Below are 26355 nucleotides of genomic sequence, written 5' to 3' on the forward strand. Positions count from 1 at the left end.
TCTGCAGCTGTTGTATTTAAATGTCTCTTCTTTAGAAGCCTTAATAGATTTTTGACAAAGAATGCATAACAGCATTCACTGACTTGTATAAATGTTTATTCTTAATATCTCACACACTGATGGGTATCTTATTCCAGTGTGCCACTTCTGCACATTAATCACCTGAGTTGCCACCTTTGTGTATTGAGTTTTTTTCCCCTCTGTGAAATTTATAAAAACAATAAAACTCCACAGTATATGTAAAAGAGGCCCATATCAGGATAGATTGCCTTTCATAATCATCAGTGGGAATGCAGAATTGTGTATCTCTGTCACTGAAAGGAATACTGGTAAAACAATTACCATAGAAGGCCTAATCCAACTCCCATTGAAGTCAGTAGCAGGATTTGACCTTAAAACTTATGGAAACTGAACTGCATTTAAAGTGAGAAATCTTTGTAAACGTGGGTGAGAAGTGGAAGCTTATGTGTAGCAAGGTCATGGAAATTCTGTCTGGTAAATTGTTTTAAACTTTTTCAAAACCGTAGGATACTATGTTCAGTACCACATATTGGCCCATCAGCAGGCTCCTGAATGGGTCCATCGGTCCATCTTGAAAATGTATACACCGTAAATTTCTTCTACATTATTCTTAATGGCATAAGAATCTTAACAGATGAACATTAAGCTCTATACTGACCCATTAAAAATCTGATAAATCAGAAAGCTCAGCACCGTGTGAGTAAAGTGTTTTTGTTGAACCAAACAGTCCATTTGCAAAAATAGAGCCCTTCAAGAGAGCAGAAACAGACCCTTGGGAATAACCCCTATGTTGAGCAGCTTTCTCTAAAGTAGAGATGCCAGAGCCTCCATACACTAGCCCTGCTCTCAGCCCCTGATGTTGGAGGGTGGGGAAGAATAGGAAGGTGTGGTTCCAACTATTCTTTGCCTCCCATAGCCAATGGGCAAAGCAGAGCATTTGTTAGAGAAATCCTGAGGCTTCTCTGATGCTGGGGGACATGAGGACCCATAAAGGGACCAGAACACAAAGAGCACTTGAAAGCATTTTTGGTTGCCAGCGTTGGTTTCTTCTTGCACTTAGCATAGGACAAACTAATAAGGGTCAAGGCCACTGTGTACTCACTCTGCTGGTTCTGAAGGAACACAAACTTCTAAATGTTGTGCTGCCATAATGAGGATGTAACCTAAGGCCTTGATCCTGCCAACTCTTACACCGTGGAACTACTCAGGTGCGTAAAGATTTGCACGATTGTGACTGAAGATGCTTTGGTATTATGAGCTCATTTGCCAAACTGAAGGGCAAAGTCAGTAAAGAAATAGTCTTCTAAGTGGGTTCTACAAACAAGGAAGGGTCATAAATAAATGGGTGACAGTTTCCTTTGAAACAATGAATTTCAATTTAGACCTTGCCTGTGCTAGAAATTAAAATGTTAAAATCACTTTACACAATGATGTATTACTATTTCATTGATGGAATAAGGAAAAGTAAATCAAGAAAGCACTGGGCAGTAGGCTGAGTATTGGGACCTGCTTAAGCTAATGAAGTGCTGGCATAGAGAACTCTTCAGTTTTGTGTGTGCGCAATGATTTGGGGAGTAATTGAAATGTTGTTACCCCCGGCCTAAATTCCCATGACAGCAATCTGTAATTGCAGAGGCTCACATTGAGTAGAAAATGCAAACGTGCAATGAGAAGAATGAACTATTTCAGTGCATGCCAGGATGAGCTTGGCCATAGAGCGATATCCTGCAAAGGGCTGAATGCCCTTTGCTGCCACTGATGTAACAGAAATTGAAAAACTCTGACTTCAGTGGCTGCAGGATCAGGCCCATAATTATTACATCAGGTGGGACTAACCAGTTCAGTAAGTGCATACACCTGTGACTAAATTTCACCAGTGTAGTGGGGAGGCCAGGTGCAGGTTTACATACTCCACCTACTGTCCAGTGGTGGAATTGCAGTGGTAAGGTATCAGATGTACATTCCCGTTTGCCTAGGTGGATTAAAGACATTTTTGTCCCAATCTAATCTCAGAAGTTACTGTTTTATTATTCATATACCATAGTGTGTGTCCTTTATTCATGTAAGGGAGATCCTCTTTGGAGTGTTATGGCAAAGAGAAGATCTGGGGAGATGTGATCAGTCTATAAATACATCAGAAGTTTAAAAATATTTCATTCATTTATTTTGTGTCTCTGGAAACCGTAGGAAAAGGAGCAATGGTTTGAAGCTAAGGAAGGCAAAGTTTGATTAGACATTAAAGAAAAGATCTGAACAGAAAGATCAATTGAACAGTCAAGCAGAGTCCCAAGGGAAATGGAACCATTACTTCAAAACTCAAAATCAGATTAGATAAGACTGTTGCAAGCTACAAGAAGCAGTTCTGCAAAATGCAAGTCTGAATTAGCTCTTCCAAGTGGTTAACCAGGATGAGTAAAATCTGCCCCTGAGTGGGGGTAGATTATCCCACTTCTGCTGAGCACCTAGACCTTCCTCTGACCACTGTCAGAGGCAGGATACTGGACTAAATGGACCTTGGACCAGTATGCTAATTCCCCTGTGTTTGATTTTTGTACATCCAAAATGATTAAGGAAGATGGTAAGGTAAATTTATATAGAAATACAAATGAGAATTGTGAGGAACACACTGAATGAGAGAATCCATTTCTATTTAGGAAATATTTTACAATCTAAACTTTGGATCCACATTTTGTCATCAGGAAAAAAATTGCATTTTGTCCACTGAAAGTCAATTAAAAATTCCACTCTCAGAAGTACAAGTCTGCGGAGGGGGGTGAGAGAGAGAGAGAAATCTTAACTGAAACTAGCTGCTGGGGATTTTGGAGCCAATTTCTTAACATTTTGCCCCATGATTCATGCTGAAGATTAATTCAACAGTTTAAAAAATAAAAGCCTTCCTCTGGATTGTGAAGTAAGATTTAAAAGATTTCCAGCAAATTTATTGTATACTAGTAAATTCCTCTAGGGGTTTAATTCACAATTCAGTAAACCTAATTAGTGTGGCCCACTAATATATGCATTGCTGTAGGATAACAGTTTGCCTGATGTGTCAGAAACTGAGACACACTCAGATTGACCTTAAAGTAAGACACGTATCTTTTAGACCATGACAATAAATGCTGTCACATGAGTTGATTTTATTTACTTTTTGTGAATGGAAATATTTGAAATATTCAGTCTGGAGAAAAGCAACTCAGAGCATGATAAAGTCTGGAGATTTATTTTTGCACCTCACAAACTGCGCTGCTAAAACATGTTCATTTAATCTGAAAAGAGGAAATGATGGGGGAAGGGTTAAAATGTAATTACATTATTTTGCCTCCTCCCATTTAGCTGACTTCTGCAAATGTTAGTCACTTTAATCATGCGCGTAGCCATGGATTAAGCCACATGTGTTGGAGGGAGAAGGAGGAATGGGTGGTTTTGAATGTGTAAAAGCTCTTCTCTACTTCTTGCTATCCAGGAATATGTGAGATTACTTGGGTGACAAAGTAGCAATATGACTGTGCCTTTGTCCTCCTGGTCCAAAAGATATAGTCAGTAAGGATGTGCTGTTATACATAGTCATGCAAGAAACAAGATGTTCCTATGAAAGAAACTCTTGGTTACAAACCTGTAAAGAGTTGCCAGAGAGATGGGGCCTGTTTCTCTACAGCCTCACACCATGTGCAGTCACTTACACCTGTACACAATGGGTAAATGGAGAATTCTGACTTACACCCCTGGGTGCTTCCTTAGCACAGGTGTAAGTACTGACACAAGGTACAAAGCAGTGGAGAATCTTTTTCCTGTGGGGTGGTAATGAATGACTCTGGGGACTGGTATTGGGATAGCCTTTCATCTCTAGGACATGTGTTCAAACCCACTTCATCAAAGGGCTGTTCACATGAGTAAAGTTTCTTCCAAGTATTTGCAGGATCAGGCTCTCGGTTGTTGTTTTGACTTTTATGTCTCTAGATCAATCTTGATACAGAAAATGTTTGGTGGTACTAATATAATACAATACGAAATTTACGATCCTGAGAGAGTGAGGTGTGATTGAAAGATCAGGCAAGAAGCCAAGAAATTCTGGGTTTCATCCCGAGGCTTGATCATGAATTGCTGTGTAACTTACTAAAAAGGAAAGAGTACTTGTGGCACCTTAGAGACTAACCAATTTATTTGAGCATAAGCTTTCGTGAGCTACAGCTCACTTCATCGGCTCAAATAAATTGGTTAGTCTCTAAGGTGCCAAAAGTCCTCCTTTTCTTTTTGTGAATACAGACTAACATAGCTGCTACTCTGAAACCTGTGTAACTTACTGTTAGCTTTCTTGTGGGCGGTCCTGTTTGTGGAGGCCAGAGGCAGCATGGATGGGATGGCACAAACAGAAAATAAACCTTACTTCTACAGTAGTTGGCTGTGGGTCTGAGAGAACACATACAGAAGCTGATAGTAGCATTTCCATCCCCCTGCCCTGGATTCTTTGGGTCTCTGCAGCACACAATGTATTCTGTTAGTGTAACACTGACAGACCCTGGTTATTGGCGGGTGGGATCGAACGTAGGGCTTCTGGAGCTTAGTGCATGAGCCTTTGCTGCATGAGCTAAAAGCCAACTGGCTGTTAGCTAAGGCTGTAGAGCAGACTCACTTAACTCTAAGTGGACTTGGTGCCACTAGATGGGACAGAATACCACACCCAGAAGGTGTGTGTGGGTTACATTAGCACAGAGTATAAAAGCCTTCATCTAACTGCAGACTTCTCAAGTCCTTGCCACAGAATCTGGCAATGACATTCTACTTTGCTCCAGCGATACTTAGTAGAGTAAATATAACAAGAGTAAATTCAGTGCCTACAAATAAAATTGAAACTAATATTTCACTGAGTACAAGCAGAAACAACCAGCCTTCTCCATGTTAGCCATGTGGTCATTTATTTTCCCATCTCCAAATGTCTAAACATACTGCCAAAGATGTTTCTTTAGAGTAGCTGTTTTAAGCTATTTAGCTATACATGCTTATACCGGTCACGTGGGAGCTGTGCTTCTAAACGTTCTTTAATCTGTCCTGGAGCTAAAGGTAACAACACAGTAGCAATTTTTAAGAGGTGAATCCTATGCAACGCTTGAAGTGGAAGAGAGGGAAAACAATTTTATGCTTCATCTTATTCTCCCTTTTCTTTCAATTGAAATAAAGATGGAAATGTGGGTAACTAATAGCTGGAACAGATCACCAAGAGATGGGGTAAATTATCCACCAGCTGGAATCTTTAAATCAAGACTAGATGGCTCTCTAAATGATACTCTAGTTCCACCATGTTATGGGCTCAGTGCCTGAATTACTGGGTGAAACTCTGTGGCCTGTATTATGCAGGAAGTTAACTGATGATAAGCACTTCAAAAATCTATAAAACCGACAACGGTGAGAAGCAGGGCTACGTCATATAACAACATACATGTTAACATAAGCTCCATATGACACATCCCCTTTGCTCTCAGCTTAGATTCTATTGGATGGCTGATTTAATAAATGAATTAAAAAGTCTTAAACGTCTGTTCTCCAAGTCTGGATCTGTGCAGTTGTCCTTCTAAACACAAGTACGTAAAGCTGGTACTGGACTTTTTTTTATAATAGTAAGAGCTTTTTTTTAAAATGGCAGCATGGTACTAAGATGATTCCTCTATCTATAGTACATGATTCTGATCTCACTTGCACCAGTACAAAGCAAAAAGAACTACACTGAGTTATACACCATTGTGAATATGGTGCAAGTGAGAGCAGAAGCATCAAGTCCCAGCACCACCACAGACTTCCTGTGTGAGTCTGGGTAAGTTGCTTAGGGCTAGATTTTTTTCAAGTTATTTTAGCATCTAAAGATGGAGATAGGTGCCTAATAGGATTTTCAAAAGCACCTATCTGCATCCTTGGGTGCTTTTTAAAATCTGGCCCTTAGTCCCTCTGTCCCTCAATTGCCATCTGTAAAATGGGATTAATAGGTCCTTTCTCCCACCCTTTATCAATCTTATCTATTAGATTGCAAGATCTTCTGGGCAGGGACTGTCTTACATATATGTACAGCACCCAGCAAAATGGGGTTTCACTCTCAGATGAGGTCCCTAGGCCACTACCATTACATAAAAACAACTGTGGATTTGTATAGTACAGTTCAGCCCTTTCAAGCCTCCCAATACTCCTGATATAATTATATCAGTTCAAAATAAGCTGGTAAACTGAGGCACAGAAAAGTTAGGTGACTGCCTCCGGTCAAAAAGAAAGTTGCTTTCAGAGCAAGGCATAGAAGCTAGTGACTGGTTCCTGGCCCTTTGCGCTAACACTTAAGAACTCTGTCTCCAATCCTTTCTTCCTTGTAGATACCAACTACAGCTCATGAGGAAAAGTTACTTGTTAGTAGATAAAGATGGTCATTCCTTTAAATGAAGGAAGGAAATACTCATGTGAACTCTCACTTGCTAGGGTCTTTCTTTAAACAACATGCCTTGTGTAAATATTTGACTTTTAATTAGCGAATCTAGTAATTCCCTTTAGTAGGAGCTGTCAGAGTGCAAATGATCACAAAGAGAGAGTTTCATTTTTTTTATTTATAAAATGTGTTGATCAGAAAACTATCAGTGCATGTACAATTAAAAAAATACATCAGTTAGCTGGCTCTGTGTATTGACACACCACCAACTGAAGAACTGTGGGCCTCAGCTGGTGTAAATCAATGTTGCATCACTGAAATGAGTAGAGTTATGCCCATGTACACCAGCTGAGGATCTAGCCTCAGCTCTCCTTTCCACTTTCTGCCAGGAGTGGGGGAGAATCTTAATTTCTTACCAAAAAAACCCAAATTCTTTGGGGGGGAAAATCTGTAACAAGAGAAACTTTCCTGTGTACCTTGAAAGTCAGCAGACTTGGAGCAGCAGTGTGGCCTGAAAATGTCCTACTAACAGCCCCTCGCATTTAAATTAATGGGTCAGCAGACCATAACTACCCAAGGCATCACAGGAGGAAAGGGAAGCTTGTTGGTGGATTTATGCTCTTCAAATCCCATCCATGGTCCTTGTGTATAATTCTTCTGCTTCTCTTCCCATCTATTTTAGATCTAAATATCAACTAGAGTAGAAAGGCCACAAGAGACTTCTCTTCTTTTCTCTTCCAATACTCGAAGTTCACTCCTAAGTGCTTATGGCAGTAAAGAGATTTAAAAAGTACTACAGAGAACAAGGAAAAGCATTCTGCTGGAGGTTTCTTTATACCTGGATTCTGGTTAGTATCCTGAGGGGTCTCCCTGGACCTGCCTAGTACACTCTGAGTTTGGTGTTGCAACCCAGAGCCACTATCCCAGAACTTCATGAAACACCAGTCTTCCAATTAGGAGTGTGTGCTTCTGTCAAGTTCAAGAGGGGCATATATAAGTCCCTCTGAAGTTCTGTACTGCACCCTAGTGCAGCACAGTGGTATCCTAGCTGCCCATGGGCTGCATGGGGGTGAGATGACCACAATACCCATATAACCACTCCGGTTGAACTCACCCAGTGTGGAGCTGTGAGCTTGGTAATGATTCCTCTGACCTTCCCAAAGAGTGGTGTACAAAAGAGAGAACAGATCTCTAGTTCTGTATATTCTCTGAAAAGCAGGAGCACCCCATTCCAGTTTTAATTCTATGAAAGTTAAGCCTTCGATGAGAAGGAAGAGGTCATTTTGGCTTCCCCTCAGCACTATGAAACCTTTTCAGGTACACTGCAATGAGCTTTGTTTAAAGAAAAGTAAAACAAGTTATGGCTGATCACATATTCTGCATCATTTTTTTCATTGTCAGAACCTCCTCTACAGACATTTAATAACACTGCTGTGGTGAGATGGAAAGACTTAATTTGAATCCCTCCTAATAAAAAACAAACATGGAATCCAAGCCTTTAGAAAAATTGTGCTAGAATGCTGTGGCTTTGTGCAGCGTGACGGTAGAATCCATGCAATCAGCACCCTGATAGATATGCTCAGTAACTTGATGATGGCCAGAGATCAGACTGTGTGAGATGCTCTGCAGCGACACACAAGAATAGGTAAGTGGCACAGGTGTTTCTGCCAAGCCTGTTTACAGGAGTGCTGTAAAAAAATAATACATGTAAACCGCAACTGTACAAAGGTATCAGGGAGACATTCCAAACCTGGAGCACATCATGGGTGCAGAAAACTGGGAGCGACAGAGCTTAAGAGAACTGCATGGATTAAAACCTCAGGACCAACTCCTCAACTGGTATAAATTGACTTTATTGGAACAGTGCAGATTTACACCAATTGGGGAACTGGCCCCAAAACTCCACTCCTGTAACCCAAGGGGACATAATTGACCTTCAGTTTCAGTTAACGCAGGGTTCACCTGTAATAATAAATTTACAGGAGCGGCCCAATGCTTGCTAGCACGAGTGCTGTGCCCTTCGTTCTTGCTCTAATAGGGCTGCTTAACTTAGTCCAATTTATTTTATTCAAATATTTCCAAAAATGATATCAAAATGCATTTGTCCTTTTCCCCCCCAAAGACATTCCTAAAAGTAAACTAGCATCAGGACTGTGCACCAATCAATCAGAGCTGTTGCTTACCTGGCAGAGTTTCCATTGATGCCTGTGCCCATTAAGAAGATTCTAGTACATGACAGCAAGAGTTGGCCTAATAGGGGATTAGTCTGGTTAGATTGGACACGTGTGATGCTAGATGTTTTTAATTCACTTCTTCCAGAATTGAGCACAGATTGATTCAAATCCTAGAGAAGGGAAACATTCACCCCTTCAGTCTTCTATCATCGTCTTTCCTCAGTACAGCCCAGTGTACATGCATTTCAATGGGAGACTGTACAGGGTAAGTAGGTTTGTGTCCCAACACACAGGTGTTCAGTGTTCATCTTCACTGCTGCAAAATCCCTTTAGACAGCAGCTGCTCTTTACAATCAGACATTTCACAGGCACATACTCCCTCCACTAAGTCAGTGCATGACATGGTAATGGAACCATCCCTCTTTTATCTCTGTCTCACAAAAAGGGTTTTGAAGGCATTGTTGTAATTTTTGTTAAATGCTGTATAAATAAGAGGATTAAAGAAAGAATTGGAGTAGCCAAGCCAGAGAAAGATGCTTTTCCAGACGGGTGGAATGTTGCAGGAACAGAGGGGGCTTATTAATTCTGTGATAAAGAAAGGTATCCAGCAAAGCACAAAAACGCCAATTAAAATGCCAACCATCAAAGCTGCTTTTTTCTCTTTCTGTTCCCTCCATGTTTCTCCATCTGTCTGGAAAGTGACAGTCGCGTGGCGAGCTGTAAACACCATCTGTGGTTCATGGGAAGCTTCTTTCACCTCAAAACAAAAGCAAACATGGATTCTTTACCAAAACAGTTTGTTTGAGTCAAAGTATTATTATTATTTTTTAAATGACAGCATAACATCTGTGCGCTTACCGCAAACGGCCCAGGCGCCAGCCCTTGCATGCTAAAAGCAAATGCCATGAAGTGCTAAAACTACTGGGCGTCTAATCGTGTTGGAAAGGTAAGTGCTACAGAGGAGCACAGGTATACTGGTCTTTCCTCTCTTTTGATGCATAGTACGTTGGCACTCGTTCGGTGGATAGGCTGGCACCTAGGATTTGTTTGGTTTGTTATAAGAAAAGAAGACTGAAATAGTTTAATAATAATTAAATAAAAAAAAATGGCCCAGGAATTCTGGAAGCTGTTTTTTTCTGTTTCTTTTCATCAGTGTATTGATATGAGGGGGAGTGCTGTAACCATGGGTTACAAAGATACAGTAGACACATGTGGCTTGGATGTACTGTCACAAAACTGGACTCTCTCTGTGGAAGAAAGAGAAAAGCCTGTCTTTGGAGTATCCGTGGAATGGATTTCATGCCATGAAGCTGCTGTGCATATCTGATGGGCCAATCAATGACTCTGAGGCAGTTGCACAAGTGTTATTGTAACCCACTGGTGAGGGGGGCCTATGGCTTCTTCCACTAGGGCCACTCAGATCAGCCCAGCTGCTCAGAGGCAGAGTGGAAGAGAAAGCTGCCAATGATTATTGTGTCCCCCAGACCTGGGAGGGGGGCATCTTCTCTTGGTTATCCGTCAAGCAAGGGGAGGGACTTCCAGAGGCCATGAGCCCCTTAGACGGCACTCCTGCCTGACCACCCAAAGGTAGGGTGGGCACAGGCGGGAAAGGGGAGAAGACAACACTCCCCACTACAGCGAATGGAAAACTTTTCCATCAAACTTTTTTTTTTTTTTTTTGCTTTTGGGGGGTTGACTTTTACAGGGAAAGTGTCTGCTTTCTGTGGCAAATTTCAATATTTCATCGAAAACCCAAATGCCTAAAAACTGGAGGGGGGGGGTTGATTTTCAACAGAAAACTGAAATATTTTTATTCAAACTGCCATTGTGGTGCCTCATGCGAACTGTTGTTCCAGTGTTTATGCTTCAATTCTCCTCTCTGGGCTCTCAGGCAGGGCTACATCTCGCCCTGCGTGCCGTGTCCAGGGACTCCTGTCATGCACCCTCTCCCCACACCAAGAGGGGAGGAAATGGTGCATCATGGGGCAAGTAGTCTGGCCAGAGAGCCCAGCCCATAGAGGAGAATGGGAGCACAATGCCCCCCCCAGCTACAACTCCCATGAAGCACCACAATGTTGAATTAAAGCATTTCGGTTTTCAAAGTTGTCTTCACACAGGGGGAAAAGAACTATTTTCCAACCAGCTCTACTCCCAACCTCACAAAAGATACCAATTTTGCTTGGTGGGAGACACCAATTCAAGAACCCTTCAATCCATGCCCTCTACCCCTCAGCAGTTCCACAAAGCGTGTAGAAACTTCAGCGGTTCTAGAGCAGTGAAAAGAGACAAAAGGAACACCAAGAGCTGTTTGGAAGGGCGAGGAATGGTTTCCCTTGCAGAGTGAATGCAGATTGGTTTGAGTGACAATGAGAATTAATGGGTGCCTTACCATCATGCAGCATGGACCCAGTTTTTACCCATAGAAAATACACCTCTGTCACAATTAGAGCATCTGTATGTTTTCAGCTCTGCTAGACAATACAATTGAGGACAGCACAATAAAACACACACCATTTAGGGCCTGAGGCCCTAAAACTCCCACAGAAGTGAAAATTTAATAGGAGTTGTGAGCACTTGGCACCCTCATTCAGAAATTAGCTATGTGTTTTACATACGTATTCCTCCTGTGTGTGTAAACTTTATAATAGCTATTGACGCTCTGTTTAATATGAGGACAGTAGCAACCAAGAGACTGAAATGTTGGCAAATGCTAAACTATCACTCATCAAGATGGATATCCCTATCTTCACCCAGAGACGTGAGACATGACTGCAGAATGTAAGTGCCAAGTGATTAGGGCTGCTGGGGAAGGAGTAGAGGAAAAATGTAAATACGATGGGACTCCTGTAGCAGGGGTCACATAATTTGTCTGCAAGAGGGCTAACTCTGTATAGCTTTAATCGTGGTCTCCAAAAAGGGCTCAGAACACATTATGTGAGTGCAAATTAGTGACAAACATTGGACAATTACTACTTCTGCATGCTTGTAAGGAAGAGCTGGATGAAGGAATCTACTGCTGGTTTACTATACTTAAACTTTCCTTATGAGAAAAGAACAGGAGTACGTGTGGCACCTGAGAGACTAACAAATTTATCAGAGCATAAGCTTTCATGGGCTACAGCCCATTTCCCTCTGCTACAGCCCACGAAAGTTTATGCTCTAATAAATTTGTTAGTCTCTAAGGTGCCACACGTACTCCTGTTCTTTTTGCAGATACAGACTAACATGGCTGCTACTCTGAAACCTTTCCTTATGAGGTACAGCCAGAGGTCCGCTGTCTATCAGTTCACGGCATTTTCTTTCCCATACTACAGTTAAGGTTCCTGGAAGCTTTGTATGTGGAGTGTAGGAACTGTGTATAGGATGAGGCATGCAGAAATTCTGGCACGGATACTCCACTGCCTTGTGTGGTCATTTACATTGCTTCGAGCAGGGATTTGAACCTCATGCTCCCGCATGCCAGGGGTGTGCTCTAACAACTGGGCTACAGCGAGTTGCTCATGTTCTCTCTCTCTAGCCCAATGAAAAAGTTATTTATACACACTGCAACAGCAGAGATGGAGAGACCCCCCACCACAGAATACCCAGTACCCTGACAGTGAGGGCACTCACCTGGGCTATGGGAGATCTGGGTGCATGGCCCTGCTCCAGATCAGTCAGAATAGGGATTTGCAAACAGGTCTCCCACGTTTCAGGAGACTGGCCTAACTGCTGTTCGATATAATTAGGTGGGATGGACCCTGACACCCCTTGAGAAATGACCGACCTAGTTTAGGTGCCTAAATCCAGAAGAGGGGTCACAGCAATGAATCCTGAGTAGAGTTGGGGTCCTTACTACCTTTAAGGAGCAGCCCAAGGTCTGCCCCTCTCCTTGGCACTTCCCCCTGCTCAGTTTGTTGGTTTCTGTGAATCCCTTTCTTAGGCACCTAACTCAGGGCTATGGATTTTGCTGGATAGCAGCATGCCTAAAAATAAGACACTGCAATGCCTATGTCACCTTTGTGGATCTTGCCTCAGGCAATCTTCAAGCTATCACCTGATCCCTGGCCTCAGGGCATCAGCTGGGAGACAGCTGATTAGTCACAGGTGGGGCTATGCCCAACTCCTCTTAAAGGGCCAGCCACTGCATGACAGGTGGCCTTTTACACCCACTTTGCACAAGTGTACTTCATTATACAAGACGTAGGGCAAATAAGAATCAGACCCTTGTGTGTATGCCAGAGGCAGAAGCCAGTTCAGTGTTACATGACTGGGGAGGAGGGTGGTATAACCTGCTGCAGTAATGCAGCTGAGATAAAGCATTGAGAGCATCAGAAATATTTGTCAGCACAAATAAAAGAGGCTTGAGTACTAAGTTAGAACCAAGTGTTCACACTGAATTCCCTGGCCGTTTTGGTTGGTGTCACAAGTCACATTAAGGCTAGCAGATCAGTGTCTCTTTCCAGGTTGCCTTGCTTGGTTTTAAGCAGAGTTATTTGTTCTCATCATTTTTGATTATCTGCTCGAACATCTGCCAAGGCAGATGCACAGACACAGGCTGGGGCACCTTTTAGAACAGTCTGCAGCAATCAATTTCATTCCACTTGTCGAGGTTTAAAATGTTTGTCTATATAGGAATAAATGTACTCTTCACACTTTGCATGAATCATCTCTTTCTCTGGGAAGCACACGGCTGGTGAAACACATCCAAAATTGATTATTTCTCCCTTCCCCAGGATTCTTTGGTGGGAGAAAGATGTCACCCACTGTTTAAATTTTGCCTACAGCACAACATACTTCAGATGCTTTGCTGCTAATGCAGTATGCATGTGGAGTCTGATCCAGATCCCACTGAAATCAACAGAAATTCTCCTATTGATTTAGGCTGAATTCTAATATTTCTCTGGATTTAAATAATTTATACTTCCCATGGATACTGTTTGTGGTTCACCAATGAATTTTTTGGGCCCTAATGCTGCTTTGGGGTCTCTGAGCACTGTTCTTCCAATATGAATATTAAATAATAAAAGTACAAATTGCAGTCTATTGCTTCTGCAAACAATGGCATTGTGTCTTATTCAATGGCTGTGATGTGTCTGAAAGGTCCACATTTCTGAGGAATGTTCTGTACTGTTGCATGAACTCCAGCAGACTGGAGGTATTTAAATGTGATTTGCCCTAGTTTAGCGCAATAGCTTTGGAACAGTTTCATCCTCAAATGAGCCTGAGGTGAGCAGAGAGAGGAACAGATTGCTCCATACTGTCATCAAATCACCAAAAGGTTCTTTAAGAATCAGAGATCTCTCACATACAATTTGGACTTACAGGCCTTCTGTGAATATTTAACATTATCTCAAAAAGAAAATTAAGGCCCGGATTCAGCAAAGTGCTTGAACATGGAAGTTAAGCACGTGCTTTTCTTAACTGGGGCCTAACGGAGTTGTATGAAAAGTGGAAGATAACTTTCCAGAATGATTTCCATCATTCTAACTCTTATCACCCTACATACTTGATACCTTACAGCTGATTTCTAGCTGACCAGGGGTGTTTTCCTGGGCAGCTGCATTCTTACACTTGATACAACAAAATGTTGGCCCTGAGCCTTGGCTGTGTTGAGGCTCCTCTATGCTACCTCATGAACACAGAGGCTTTAAAGCCAAAGGTGATTATTGCAATGTAAGGAGATCCTGGATGGCACAAATGGCTGGAGGGAGAAGATCCAGACATGGAGCATCGCTTCTGCAAACCGATCAGGGAGATGTTATATCTCCCACAGTTTCTACAATGCCTGCGTGGGGGTGCAGGCCAAGACAATGTTTTCGCTCCTTTCAGCCCTAACAATTGTTATATTTCTTCTTAAGGGTCTGATCCAACTCCCATTGAAGTGATATCAATGGAAAGTGGATCAAACCCTACATCCTGTTTGCAACCCAACCTCCAATTCTGTAGTGGATTCTGTGCCATCCCAGGTCCCAGAGTAATTCAGAGCAGCTTCAGAGCTACTTTACACTAGAGGAATCCTCTGCCAGGTTTAAATTGCTGGGGACATTGGTACAAAGTAGAATTAGTGGAGCCCAAAATGATTGCAGTCAATGGAACTACTTGCAAAAGGATTACTCAAGCTCTTAGAAAGGGGAGGAGAAGAGAGGGGCAGAGAACCCAGAGCAGCTCCAAGAGGAAAACCCACACCGCCCTGCCTGATTATGTCGTACAGGGAGGTTCAACCAGCTACAAAGTGGAATATGCAGCATAACTCAGTAGAGTTGAGAGCTCTGAATGTAAGAATAGAAGGCCTGATCCAAAGCCTATTGATGTCAATGGAAAGACACTCATTAACCTTTTGAGCTTTGGATCAGGCCTTCAGTGTACAAAGGTGTACGCTTTGTATGTACGTTATAAAAAATAGTATTAACAGAAGCTGGCCGAGATCCTGAAAGACAGTCACCCAACTCCCATTAAAATCAACAAAGTTAGACTCCTAAATTCCTTTGAAGATCTGGGCCCTTTCGTCTAGCTCTTCATGCTTAACCTGGGGCCTGATCCTGCAGCACTGTCTCATGCAAGTAACTAATCCTTATCGGCCAGATTCTGCCATTCTTGCTCACCCTGAGCAATACCTTATTCCACAAGGAGTCCCACTGATTTTAATGGCACTCTTAATAGTATCTGGCTCTGAAACTAAACTCATTTATTTCAACAGGCCTCTTACCAGAGATAAGGTATTGCTCACTGTGAAAAAGCATGTCACAGACTGTGGCTCTGTGTGACAAGAACCTTGAAACTAATCATGTAAGTAAAGGACTAGTCATATGAGTAATGGTTAGAGAATCAAGTCTTTGGTTGTTATAAAAGAAATTATATCTAAAAGGACCAGCCTAATTTCAGGGTCTGATTCTGCAGTCTTTGCACAGGCAAAACTCCCATTGGTTTCAGTGGGAAATAAGTGTCTGTGTGTTTTGAAAAAAAGAAAACCCTGAATTTTTGCATATTCTTCATTATGTAATAGAAGGATCTCAGACATTTCGTTTTCCTTCCTCTTAAAAAAACAGAAAACCATTTAATAGTGTTTTTTAAAACTCCTTGGTTCAGATTTTAGTCAAAATTCTGCTCACAATTACGCTGGATTAACTACACTCAGGTCAGCTGAGTTATTCCGGATTTACACCCTTGTAACTAAGCGTAGGAATTGGCCTTGGTATGCCAAGTTGCAGCCTGGAGACAATTATTCTTACTCTATAAATAATTATATGCACACTGACAGTCTATAAAGCACCTTGGGGTCTGGGTCTGGTGGCTGAAAGGCACTATACAGAAGGAAGATATAATTATAATAATTCTTCCATCTGGAGCATCAGTTTCTTCAGGCAATTTTGATGGCATTTAACTACTGTGGCTTCAAATCTGTTCCTCCTTCATCTCAGTTGCTAGAAAAATGCCAAATAGGCTACCACGGTTTCAGGTTTGCAACTGTGGCATGCAGTTCTAATGCAGTGTCACAATATGTAATCCTCCTAGTACAGCATGGCACCTTCTTCCCATGGGCATCACTATCACTACTCACCTTCAGTTTGAGAAGCACTACCAGCCTTTGATGTCTATTGCTGATAGCATTTCTATTGTTAGTCATTAGACCTGCTGCATTACAGCACTGAATTCTAGAAGTGCTGGGGGACAGAGTCGACGGGGTGTACAGAAGGAGTTAAGGAGCGAGGCTGGTGGAGAATAACAGTGATGCAGAATGTGACAGGGTGGGGTAAGAGGAGACCGGGAAGGGGAAGGGAAGAAGAAGAAAGTGAAATGAGGGATAGAAGTGAAGAGAGACAAATAGAGAAAAGACAGAAAACAGGAGAGTTAGTAGATACAAGAAAAGGGAGACAGAGTCAAGACAGGCTCCAACCACAAAAGTACCATCAATTGGACCTGGACATGGAAGGAGAAAGAAGGAATAGCTCACCTGACTTAAGGGGGGGGGGGGAGAGAGATGCCCCTTACTCCAGAAATGCTGGTCCCTATTTTTTTTTTGACAGATTCTCTGCTATACCCCGATTTTATGCAAACTTAAAAAAAAAAATCTAAGCATTTCAGCTCTTCCTGTGGAATGACAGTGATGTTTTGGGAATAAGGCTCAGCTCTACATCCCCTTTGTTTTTCCCTAAACCTTCCACAATCTGGTATTTTTCCAGTGGTATTTTGGACTTGATCCTGCTCCCATTGAAGCCAATGGCAAAACTCCCACTGACTTCAGTGTGACCAGGACAAAGCTTTTTACACGTGCATCTCGATCGCTTACATCAGGAATAAACTATGCAAAAAAAAAAAAACCAAACAAAGAAACAAAAACCACACCATGATTTTTCTTCCTTCTCCACAGGTTAATTTCTGAGCAGTCTTCTTTGCCTACCAAGTCTCTAGAGCAGTAAGTGCTCAGAGCATTGCCTCAGGCATTTAGCTCTTCCAGCAGGTGGTAAAGATTTTCCCTGGGGATTAGGATGGTGCTTTTTAAACCTGCAAATGAAGCTTAATTTTTTTCAGCCACAGTGTAAAGTCCTCACTATCTAATATACTATCACAATCATGGATTCAACCTATATTTAAAAACAAACAAAAAAAACCCCCCAGGAATTAATTTTGTTTAAACTACTGAAAAAGATGAGAGTTGCAGAATCTTAGTAGTATTGTCTCAATTAAATTAGTTTTCCAAAATAATAGCCCATAAAGTTTTCTACTGCATGAGTGTCTGTGGGAGAGCAAATGCGTTGTACGTATTCAGTTTGGTTTTTGTTTTTGGGAAGGTTGTAGATAAATCCCAAGCAACGTATTTGTCATATTTGTAATTAGAGAAGTAAACTTGGCAGGAAATTTGGTGCAAAAGGGTGGGAGGGGAGGAATGCATTTCCAAAGGCTTGAGACACTCATCTTTTCTAACACATTTTCTGATTTAGTGCAGGCGATAGCTCTGGAATGACTGTTTCTTCTATAAGCCAATTTAAACCATATGCATCTCTTTATTTAAAGACATAAGGTCCCAGTCCTGTGAGGTGCCAAGTGCCTCTTACAAGCTGCTGATGCTGTCACTACTCACTAGGGTGAATGCAAACCTTAACACGTGTCCTTGTAACATGATATGTACAATTTACTCCAATCTGAAGTTGAAGTTAATGCAAGTATTTCTACGACAGGCCAGAAAACATTTCAAGGGTTTAAAATTTGTTTTTGTTTTGATGCCGAATGAAAACGAGACCTTTCAAAAATGTTCACCAGAGAAATATCAACCCACCCACCCCAGAATAGCCAGTAGCCTGGTGATTAGAGTACTCACCTGGGATAGGGGGGTTCTGAATCAGAACCAGGACTGAGCATGGGTCTCCCACATCCCAACTGAGTTCCCTAACCACCAGCTTACTGGCTGTTCAGGGTAGGTTTCTCTCTCCCCAATGGGACCCAAGACATCTTCAAAAGAAATTTCCATCAAAACATTTTGCTCTTGACAAAATGGCATTTTTCAATGGAGAAAAGTTTTGTTTAAGTTTTTCAGCTGGCTCTACTGCTTGTATATGAGTGAGGTTTGGCAGAGCCAGGCCCAGTGGAGGATATGGGGCTGAGTACCTCACCACACTTATTTTGTAACATTGTCAGTCAGTCCACGTTTGGTTAGATCAACTTTAAAAAAAAATACAGTGTGAAAATACTTGGTCAGGAAGTGGGGAAAACAAACAATCAGGAATTATTCTGTAGTTTCAGAACAGAGTAGGGAGGAGGACAGGTATGTATTAGGAAACAGTGATTGTAGAAAGACAGGAAAGTAGACATGAACGTAGATGAATTAATTTAGAACTCAGTCCACTACCCTTTCTCTCTCTCATGGTGAGTAGTACCTCACTGCACAGGCAGCCCCACTGAAATTATTTTGGCTTATTGGTGAAGTATGATACTACTGTGAGTAAGGGGACAGAACTGGGCTCTTAGAGGCCCATGTATTAATGGACCTCAAGGCTCCTAATCCTGCAAACTCTTCCCCAGGAGAATAGTTCTTACTTACATGAGTAGTATTGAAATCAATGAGACTATTCACCCAAGTAGGTGTTTTCAGGACCACGATCAACGTTTGAGATAACTTAAAGGAGAGAATATGAACTTTTTAAACAGCTGGCAGTAATTACATAATAAATAGATCATTTACTAGTATTGTGGAATAAGTATTATTGTCCCATTTTTCTCTTTTGTGTTCTGCTTGATTCCATAATTTTAAGTATATACTTTTTAAAATAAAATAAAATGGACGGAGTGAACAAATGATGTATGTAGAGGGTGAGAGACATACAACCGAGTGTGTACAGATTAAACACATACCCTAACCAGCACACACTATACAGCTCTCTTTCTTTCTTTATCCTAACAATTTTCCAAAAGAGAAACCCAGGCACACTGGATTCAAATTTAGGATTTTTTTAAATGGACTATGATATTGCAATTATTATCTAATCTACATCCATATCACTTTCCATTTATACATATAAATATACACACACATTTAAGAATATTGAAACAAAAGAATATGAGAAAATGGGAATAACTTTTATCCCATAATAGTGGTAAATGGTCCACTGATAGTCAATTATTAGCCACTGTTTAAAAGGTTACCATCTTCACTTCCCAGCTCCGCCCGCCTGGCCCCCTCTCCTCGCACCCCTCCCCGTGCCGCCCAGCTGTGCCCGCCTGGCCCCCTTCCTCCCGCCCCTCCCTGTACCGCCCAGCTGTGCCCGCCTGGCCCCTTCCTCCCGCCCCTCCCCGTGCCGCCCAGCTGTGCCCGCCTGGCCCTCTGTCCTCGCACCCCTCCCCGTGCCGCCCAGCTGTGCCTGCCTGGCCCCTTCCTCCCGCCCCTCCCCGTGCCGCCCAGCTGTGCCCGCCTGGCCCCCTGTCCTCCCGCCCCTCCCCGTGCAGCCCAGCTGTGCCCGCCTGGCCCCCTGTCCTCCCGCCCCTCCCCGTGCCGCCCAGCTGTGCCCTCCTGGCCCCTTCCTCCCGCCCCTCCCCGTGCCGCCCAGCTGTGCCCGCCTGGCCCCGTCCTCCCGCCCCTCCCCGTGCCGCCCAGCTGTGCCCGCCTGGCCCCCTTCCTCCCGCCCCTCCCCGTGCCGCCCAGCTGTGCCCGCCTGTCCCCCTTCCTCCCGCCCCTCCCCGTGCCGCCCAGCTGTGCCCGCCGGGCCCCTCCCTCCCGCCCCTCCCCGTGCCGCCCAGCTGTGCCCGCCGGGCCCCTCCCTCCCGCCCCTCCCCGTGCCGCCCAGCTGTGCCCGCCGGGCCCCTCCCTCCCGCCCCTCCCCGTGCCGCCCAGCTGTGCCCGCCGGGCCCCCTTCCTCCCGCCCCTCCCCGTTCCGCCCAGCTGTGCCCGCCTGGCCCCTTCCTCCCGCCCCTCCCCGTGCCGCCCAGCTGTGCCCGCCGGGCCCCCTGTCCTCCCGCCCCTCCCCGTGCCGCCCACCTGGGCCCGCCTGGCCCTTCCTCCCGCCCCTCCCCATGCAGCCCAGCTGTGCCCGCCGGGCCCCCTGTCCTCCCGCCCCTCCCCGTGCCGCTCAGCTGTGCCCGCCGGGCCCCCTTCCTCCCGCCCCTCCCCGTGCCGCCCACCTGGGCCCGCCTGGCCCTTCCTCCCGCCCCTCCCCATGCAGCCCAGCTGTGCCCGCCGGGCCCCCTGTCCTCCCGCCCCTCCCCGTGCCGCCCAGCTGTGCCCGCCTGGCCCCCTGTCCTCCCACCCCTCCCCGTGCCGCCCAGCGGCGCCCGCCTGGCCCCCTTCCTCCCGCCCCTCCCCGTGCCGCCCAGCTGTGCCCGCCGGGCCCCTCCCTCCCGCCCGCCCCTCCCCGTTCCGCCCAGCTGTGCCCGCCGGGCCCCTCCCTCCCGCCCCTCCCCGTTCCGCCCAGCTGTGCCCGCCGGGCCCCTCCCTCCCGCCCCTCCCCGTTCCGCCCAGCTGTGCCCGCCTGGCCCCTTCCTCCCGCCCCTCCCCGTGCCGCCCAGCTGTGCCCGCCGGGCCCCCTTCCTCCCGCCCCTCCCCGTGCCGCGCACCTGGGCCCGCCTGGCCCTTCCTCCCGCCCCTCCCCATGCAGCCCAGCTGTGCCCGCCGGGCCCCCTGTCCTCCCGCCCCTCCCCGTGCCGCCCAGCTGTGCCCGCCTGGCCCCTTCCTCCCGCCCCTCCCCGTGCCGCCCAGCGGCGCCCGCCGCGGCTCTTTACCGGGCCCCTCTCCGACTGCGGCAGGACCGCGTTCCCCCGGCGCCCGCCGATCCGGAACCGGGCCGCCTTGTAGATCTTCCAGTAGACGAAGAGCACGACGCCGAGCGGCAGGTAGAAGGCGCCGCAGGTGGAGAAGACGGCGTAGGAGGGCTCCTGGCTGACCTGGCAGCGCTGCAGCGCGGGGCTGTAGGTCTCGCCCCAGCCGGCGAGGGGCGCCAGGGCGATGAGGGCGGAGAGCGCCCAGGCGAGGCCGATCATGGCGCTGGAGGCGCGGCGGCGGGCGCGCAGGGTGTACTGCAGGTGGCGGGTGATGGACCAGTAGCGGTCCAGGGCGATGGCCGTCACGTTCCAGATGCTGGCCGTGCAGCACAGCACGTCGAAGGAGACCCACGCGTGGCACAGCGCCCGGCCCAGCCGCCAGCGCCGCCCGGCCGACAGCTCCCTCACCAGGCTCAGCGGCATGGCCAGCGCCGCCACCAGCACGTCGGCCAGGGCGGTGGAGGCCACCAGGTTGTGGGGCACCCGGTGGAAGGTCTTGACCCGCAGGATGGTCACCAGCACCAGCAGGTTCCAGAGGAAGGTGGCGACGGTCAGGAGGACCAGCAGGGTGAGGACCAGGATGCTGAAGATGGAGAAGGGCTCCCGGCTCCTCCAGGCGCCGCCCCCCAGCTCCGAGGTGGAGTTGCCCCCCGCCGGGGCGGAGGACGCGTTGAGGTCCATGGCTGGCTGGCCCGGGAGTCTGGTGGCCAAGGAGCAGCTCGGGGCTGGGCGGGTTGCGCGCTCCGTTGGCGCGCCCAGGGGACCGCCTGCGCGGGGTGCGAACCGCCGGCGAGACGCGCTCCCGGGGTCTTCTCCGCGGCCTGCCCCTCGCTCCCCCCGCCAAATGCCCCGCGGCCGAGTCCCGCCCGGGCGCCGGGAAGCGAAGTGAGTCTAGGCAAGAGCCTCGCTACGGCTGCCTCCCTTCAGCCGCTGCTCCCTGCCGTTGCCATGTGCTCCCGTCTGCCTCCCTGGCTGGGGCGGGGGGGACGCTGTGCCGGCTCCCCGCTCGCCCCCCTTTCCGTGGCACGGGCTCCCGCTGCAGGAAAGGGCGAAGGGAAAGAGAGGCTCGCTCGGGTCCGCCTGCTGGGGGGCTCCGGGCGCTGGGCGGAGCAGGCAGCGCGTCTGCGGCTTGCAACCGGCAGCCGGCGGGACTGGAGAAAAGCCTTTGCCACCCCTTGTCCTGCCGTGCGCCCTCTCCCCGCAGGCAGGTGACCGCCAGACACAACGAGCGCCAAACCCAGGGCTCTCAGCAATGATCCCCCCGCCCCGTAACAGCCAGAGCACCCTACCAGCCCACCCCTCTCCTCTAACAGCCAGAGCACCCCCACCCCTCTCCTCTAACAGCCAGAGCACCCTACCACAACCAACCCACCCCTCTCCTGTAACAGCCAGAGCATCCTGCCACTCCTCTTCTGTAACAGCCAGAGCACTCCCACCCCTCTAACAGCCAGAGCCCCCTACCACAACCAACCAACCCACCTCTCTCCTACAACAGCTAGAGCACCCTACCCTCAGACCCCCTCCTCTGTAACAGCCAGGGCACCCCCCTCCTCCTCCAACTCTCCCACTGTCCCCTCCTCTGTTACAGCCACACACCCCTCCCTCAACCAACTCACTGCCCCATAACAGCCAGAGCACCCTGTACCCCAACCAATTCATCCCCTCTGTAACAGCCAGAGCAGCCAACCACCCCACCCCTGTGTAACAGTCAGAACACCCTGCTCCCCACCAACCCACCCCACTCCTCCATAACAGCCAGAGCACTGTATCCCCACAACTCCTGTTACAACCACAGCACCTTCCCCCCCAACCAGCCTACCCACCGCCTCCTCTGTTACAACCAGAACACTTCACCCCTCCCCGCAACCATCACACCCACACACCCCCTGTATTTACCAAAGAATCCTACCCCACTCACCCTCCCATCTCTGTAACAACCAGAGCACCCCACCCCCATCTAAATAGTTATAACACCCTACCCCACCAGGGTGCAACCAGATATGTCCTAAGGAGGGGCCTCAGGGAAAGGACCCCTCTCCAATAGGGCACATGTCCTGAGGCAGAGAAGACTGAAGGGCTCAGGGTGACCCTCAGGAATAGCTCGCAGGTTTGCAGGGCTGTAGCCAGCAAAGGAAGCGTCTGCCCTTGCCCCCGCCAACCCCCTAGTGCCAGGGCAGGGCCCAGCCTAGAGAGCACAGAGGGAGGTGCTGTACATTCCTGTGGACCCCTGCAGCCCCACTCCCCGTGGAGAACTCCTGCATCTGGACTGCAGCCCCCCTCCCCGCTGATCCCCTGCCTGGGGCTGGGGGGGGGAGAAGAGGAGTGCTAGGGCCTCCCCTCCCAGCCCACAGCACCAGGACTTGGCAGAGGGGCTCCCCCGCTGGGCAAGGGTAAAGGTAGCACAGTACATTACCTCCTCTGTGGGGAATGCACTGCTCCCTCCTCTTTACCAGCGCTCCTACCCCATCCCTCCTAGCAAATAACCACCCCACTGCCTCCTCTGTCATAACCAGAGCACCCTGATCCTTCCCTCCTCCCTGCCCTCTCCTCCTATATCACAGCCAGGGCATTCACTCCTCCTATACAGATTAATAGATCTTAAGGCCAGAAGGGACCATTATGATCATCTAGTTTGACCTTTATTTGCAAGCCACAGAACCTTACCCACTGATTTTTGCAGCAAGCCCTGTTTGAGCTATTGCACATGTTTTAGACAGAAATCGAGACTGTCAAGTGACAGAGAATCCACCCCATCCCTAGGTAAGTTGTTCCAATGGTTAATTACTCTCACTGTTAAAAATTTGCACCTTATTTCTAGATTGAATTTCTCTAGTTCCAGCTTCCAAACATGACCTCTTGTTAAGTCATCTCCTGTAGATTAAATAGCCATCCACTATCAACACATGATTTTGCAAAAAATGGAAGAGTAGGCTTATGCCTTGAGTAGTGCCGTGGTACTTGGACTTGACTGGGGGAGAAGCCAGGGAAATAATAGCTTTTAACCGTAGAGAGCAATTAAATGAATTTGAAGAAATGTGGACCCATTTTGAGATATTTTTGGATTAAAAAAGTTGAGATGGCTGAAAAGATGCTAGACCTCCATTTCTCTTAACCCCTCCTCTTTTTTTCCTCCTCTCCCTACCCAGATATGTCTTCTGTTACTGTTACCCCCATCCTAACATTGTCTATGTAATAGTACCATGTGGTCTTGCAGTTTTGATAGGTTGTAAAATTGCATAATTCTGTTGGCACTCCTGTGCAGCACGTGTATTTGGAACCAAATGAGCTGTAAGTCATTTTCCTTTTTGTGCTTTTCATAGTCTGTTTCTTTATGAAAATGAATCACAGAAAAAGAAATCTCTTCCCCCTGGAGGTACGTGTAGATTGTGATCAAATCAGCTCTTAGCTTTCGTTTGGATAACCTAAATAGACTGAACTTCTTTAGTCTTTCAGTGTAATGCATTTTCCAGACCTTGAACCATTCTTGTAACTCTTTTCTGAATCCTTTCTAGTATTTCAACATTCTTTTTGAAATGTGGACACCAAACTGCACACAGTATTCCAGTAATTGTCTCATTAAGGCGGTATACGGAGGTAACAACACCTGCCTATTCCTACCTGATATTCTCCTGCTTATGTAACCAAGGGTCACATTAGCCCTCAACTATAGAATTGATTGTCTGCCATTATCCCCAAGTCCTTTTCATTGTCACTGCATTCCGGGATACTGTCTCCCATCTTGTAAGTGTGACCCAATTCTTTGTTCCTAAACCTATGACCTTGCATATGGCTGAATTAAAAAGCATGTTTTCAAATGAGCCTACTTTAGCAAGTGATCCAGGTCAGTGTCTAACTGACCTGTCACCATCATTATTTACCACTTCTGCAATTTTTGTGTCATCTGCAAATTTTACCATCAATGATTTTTCTCCAGATCATTGACAAAGCTATTGAATAACATTGGGCCAAGAGCAGCTCCCTGTGAGACCCTCTAAAAACATCTCCGTAGAATGATGATTCTCCATTTACAATTACTTTTTTCAGTCTATCAGGTAAACAGTCTTTCATCCATTTAGCATGGGCCACAATGATTTTGTATACTGCTAATTTTGTTATCATAATGTGATGTGTGACAAAATCAAAAGTGTCACAGTTCATAAGAACTTAAGAATGGTCCTACTAGGTCAAGCCAAGGGTCCATCTAGCCCAGCATCCTGTCTTCCGACAGTGGCTAGTGCCAGGACAACTGTACCTGTATTCCCCCCCGCCCTCTTTATCCATTGAGGACACCCACTCTAGGATCCTGGTTGCTCAGCCGTCTTCTCTCTTAGATAGAAACCCACATCTCTTTCCCTCCTGACCGGCTTCTCCAGGCTGCACAAGTTTCCTGCCAACACTATGATATTCCCGGCAAGCCAGACTGCCTAACCAGGCCAGCATCTGTGCTTTGCTTTCTCTTCGAAGGCCATGGACAGCACGATGGCATGAAGTTTTTAGTTATGCCACAAACTTTTTTTTATAAGCAAGTGCATTTATTCTTAATGTGAAAGACAAATTGGAGGATTGGGCCAAAAGAAATCTGATGAGGTTCAATAAGGATAAGTGCAGGGTCCTGCACTTAGGACGGAAGAACCCAATGCACAGCTACAGACTAGGGACCGAATGGCTAGGCAGCAGTTCTGCGGAAAAGGACCTAGGGGTGACAGTGGACGAGAAGCTGGATATGAGTCAGCAGTGTGCCCTTGTTGCCAAGAAGGCCAATGGCATTTTGGGATGTATAAGTAGGGGCATAGCGAGCAGATCGAGGGACGTGATCGTTCCCCTCTATTCGACATTGGTGAGGCCTCATCTGGAGTACTGTGTCCAGTTTTGGGCCCCACACTTCAAGAAGGATGTGGATAAATTGGAGAGAGTCCAGCGAAGGGCAACAAAAATGATTAGGGGTCTGGAACACATGAGTTATGAGGAGAGGCTGAGGGAGCTGGGATTGTTTAGCCTGCAGAAGAGAAGAATGAGGGGGGATTTGATAGCTGCTTTCAACTACCTGAAAGGGGGTTCCAAAGAGGATGGCTCTAGACTGTTCTCAATGGTAGCAGATGACAGAACGAGGAGTAATGGTCTCAAGTTGCAGTGGGGGAGTTTTAGATTGGATATTAGGAAAAACTTTTTCACTAAGAGGGTGGTGAAACACTGGAATGCGTTACCTAGGGAGGTGGTAGAATCTCCTTCCTTAGAGGTTTTTAAGGTCAGGCTTGACAAAGCCCTGGCTGGGATGATTTAACTGGGATTTGGTCCTGCTTCGAGCAGGGGGTTGGACTAGATGACCTTCTGGGGTCCCTTCCAACCCTTATATTCTATGATTCTATGAAAGTATTATAGAGAAAATCTATTTAAAAAAAATAAAAGAACCTACACGCATGCTAAAAAGCTTATCAGAAGTCACCCAAACTGCAACCCTGGTCTTTGGTAGATGTCAGTCCTTCAAAATCCTCAACTGAGTTTTCCCCATGATTACAAGTTCATGACTGTCTG

The 26355-nt window shown here is 46.5% G+C and overlaps 1 protein-coding gene across 2 annotated transcripts; it reads right to left on the bottom strand.

The window, feature by feature from the left end:
• Positions 1 to 6579: 6579 nt before the first annotated feature.
• LOC125645089 (5-hydroxytryptamine receptor 5B-like) lies at positions 6580 to 21593 on the bottom strand. Of its 2 annotated transcripts, XR_012664335.1 has the most exons (3): positions 20785 to 21593; positions 8605 to 9352; positions 6580 to 8109 (listed from the first exon to the last, which is right to left on the bottom strand). XR_012664335.1 is itself a non-coding variant. In XM_075117767.1 (2 exons), the coding sequence occupies exons 1-2, from the start codon at positions 21502 to 21504 to the stop codon at positions 9020 to 9022; spliced, it is 1053 nt and encodes a 350-aa protein (XP_074973868.1). In that variant the 5' UTR covers positions 21505 to 21593; the 3' UTR covers positions 6580 to 9019. The 2 variants fall into 2 exon arrangements, 1 of the variants encoding a protein (XP_074973868.1); XM_075117767.1 differs by having other exon boundaries at positions 6580 to 9352.
• Between the last annotated feature and the right edge of the window lie 4762 nt (positions 21594 to 26355).

This window comes from Caretta caretta, chromosome 11 (genome assembly GCF_965140235.1).
Source record: "Caretta caretta isolate rCarCar2 chromosome 11, rCarCar1.hap1, whole genome shotgun sequence".
Lineage (NCBI taxonomy): Eukaryota > Metazoa > Chordata > Testudines > Cheloniidae > Caretta > Caretta caretta.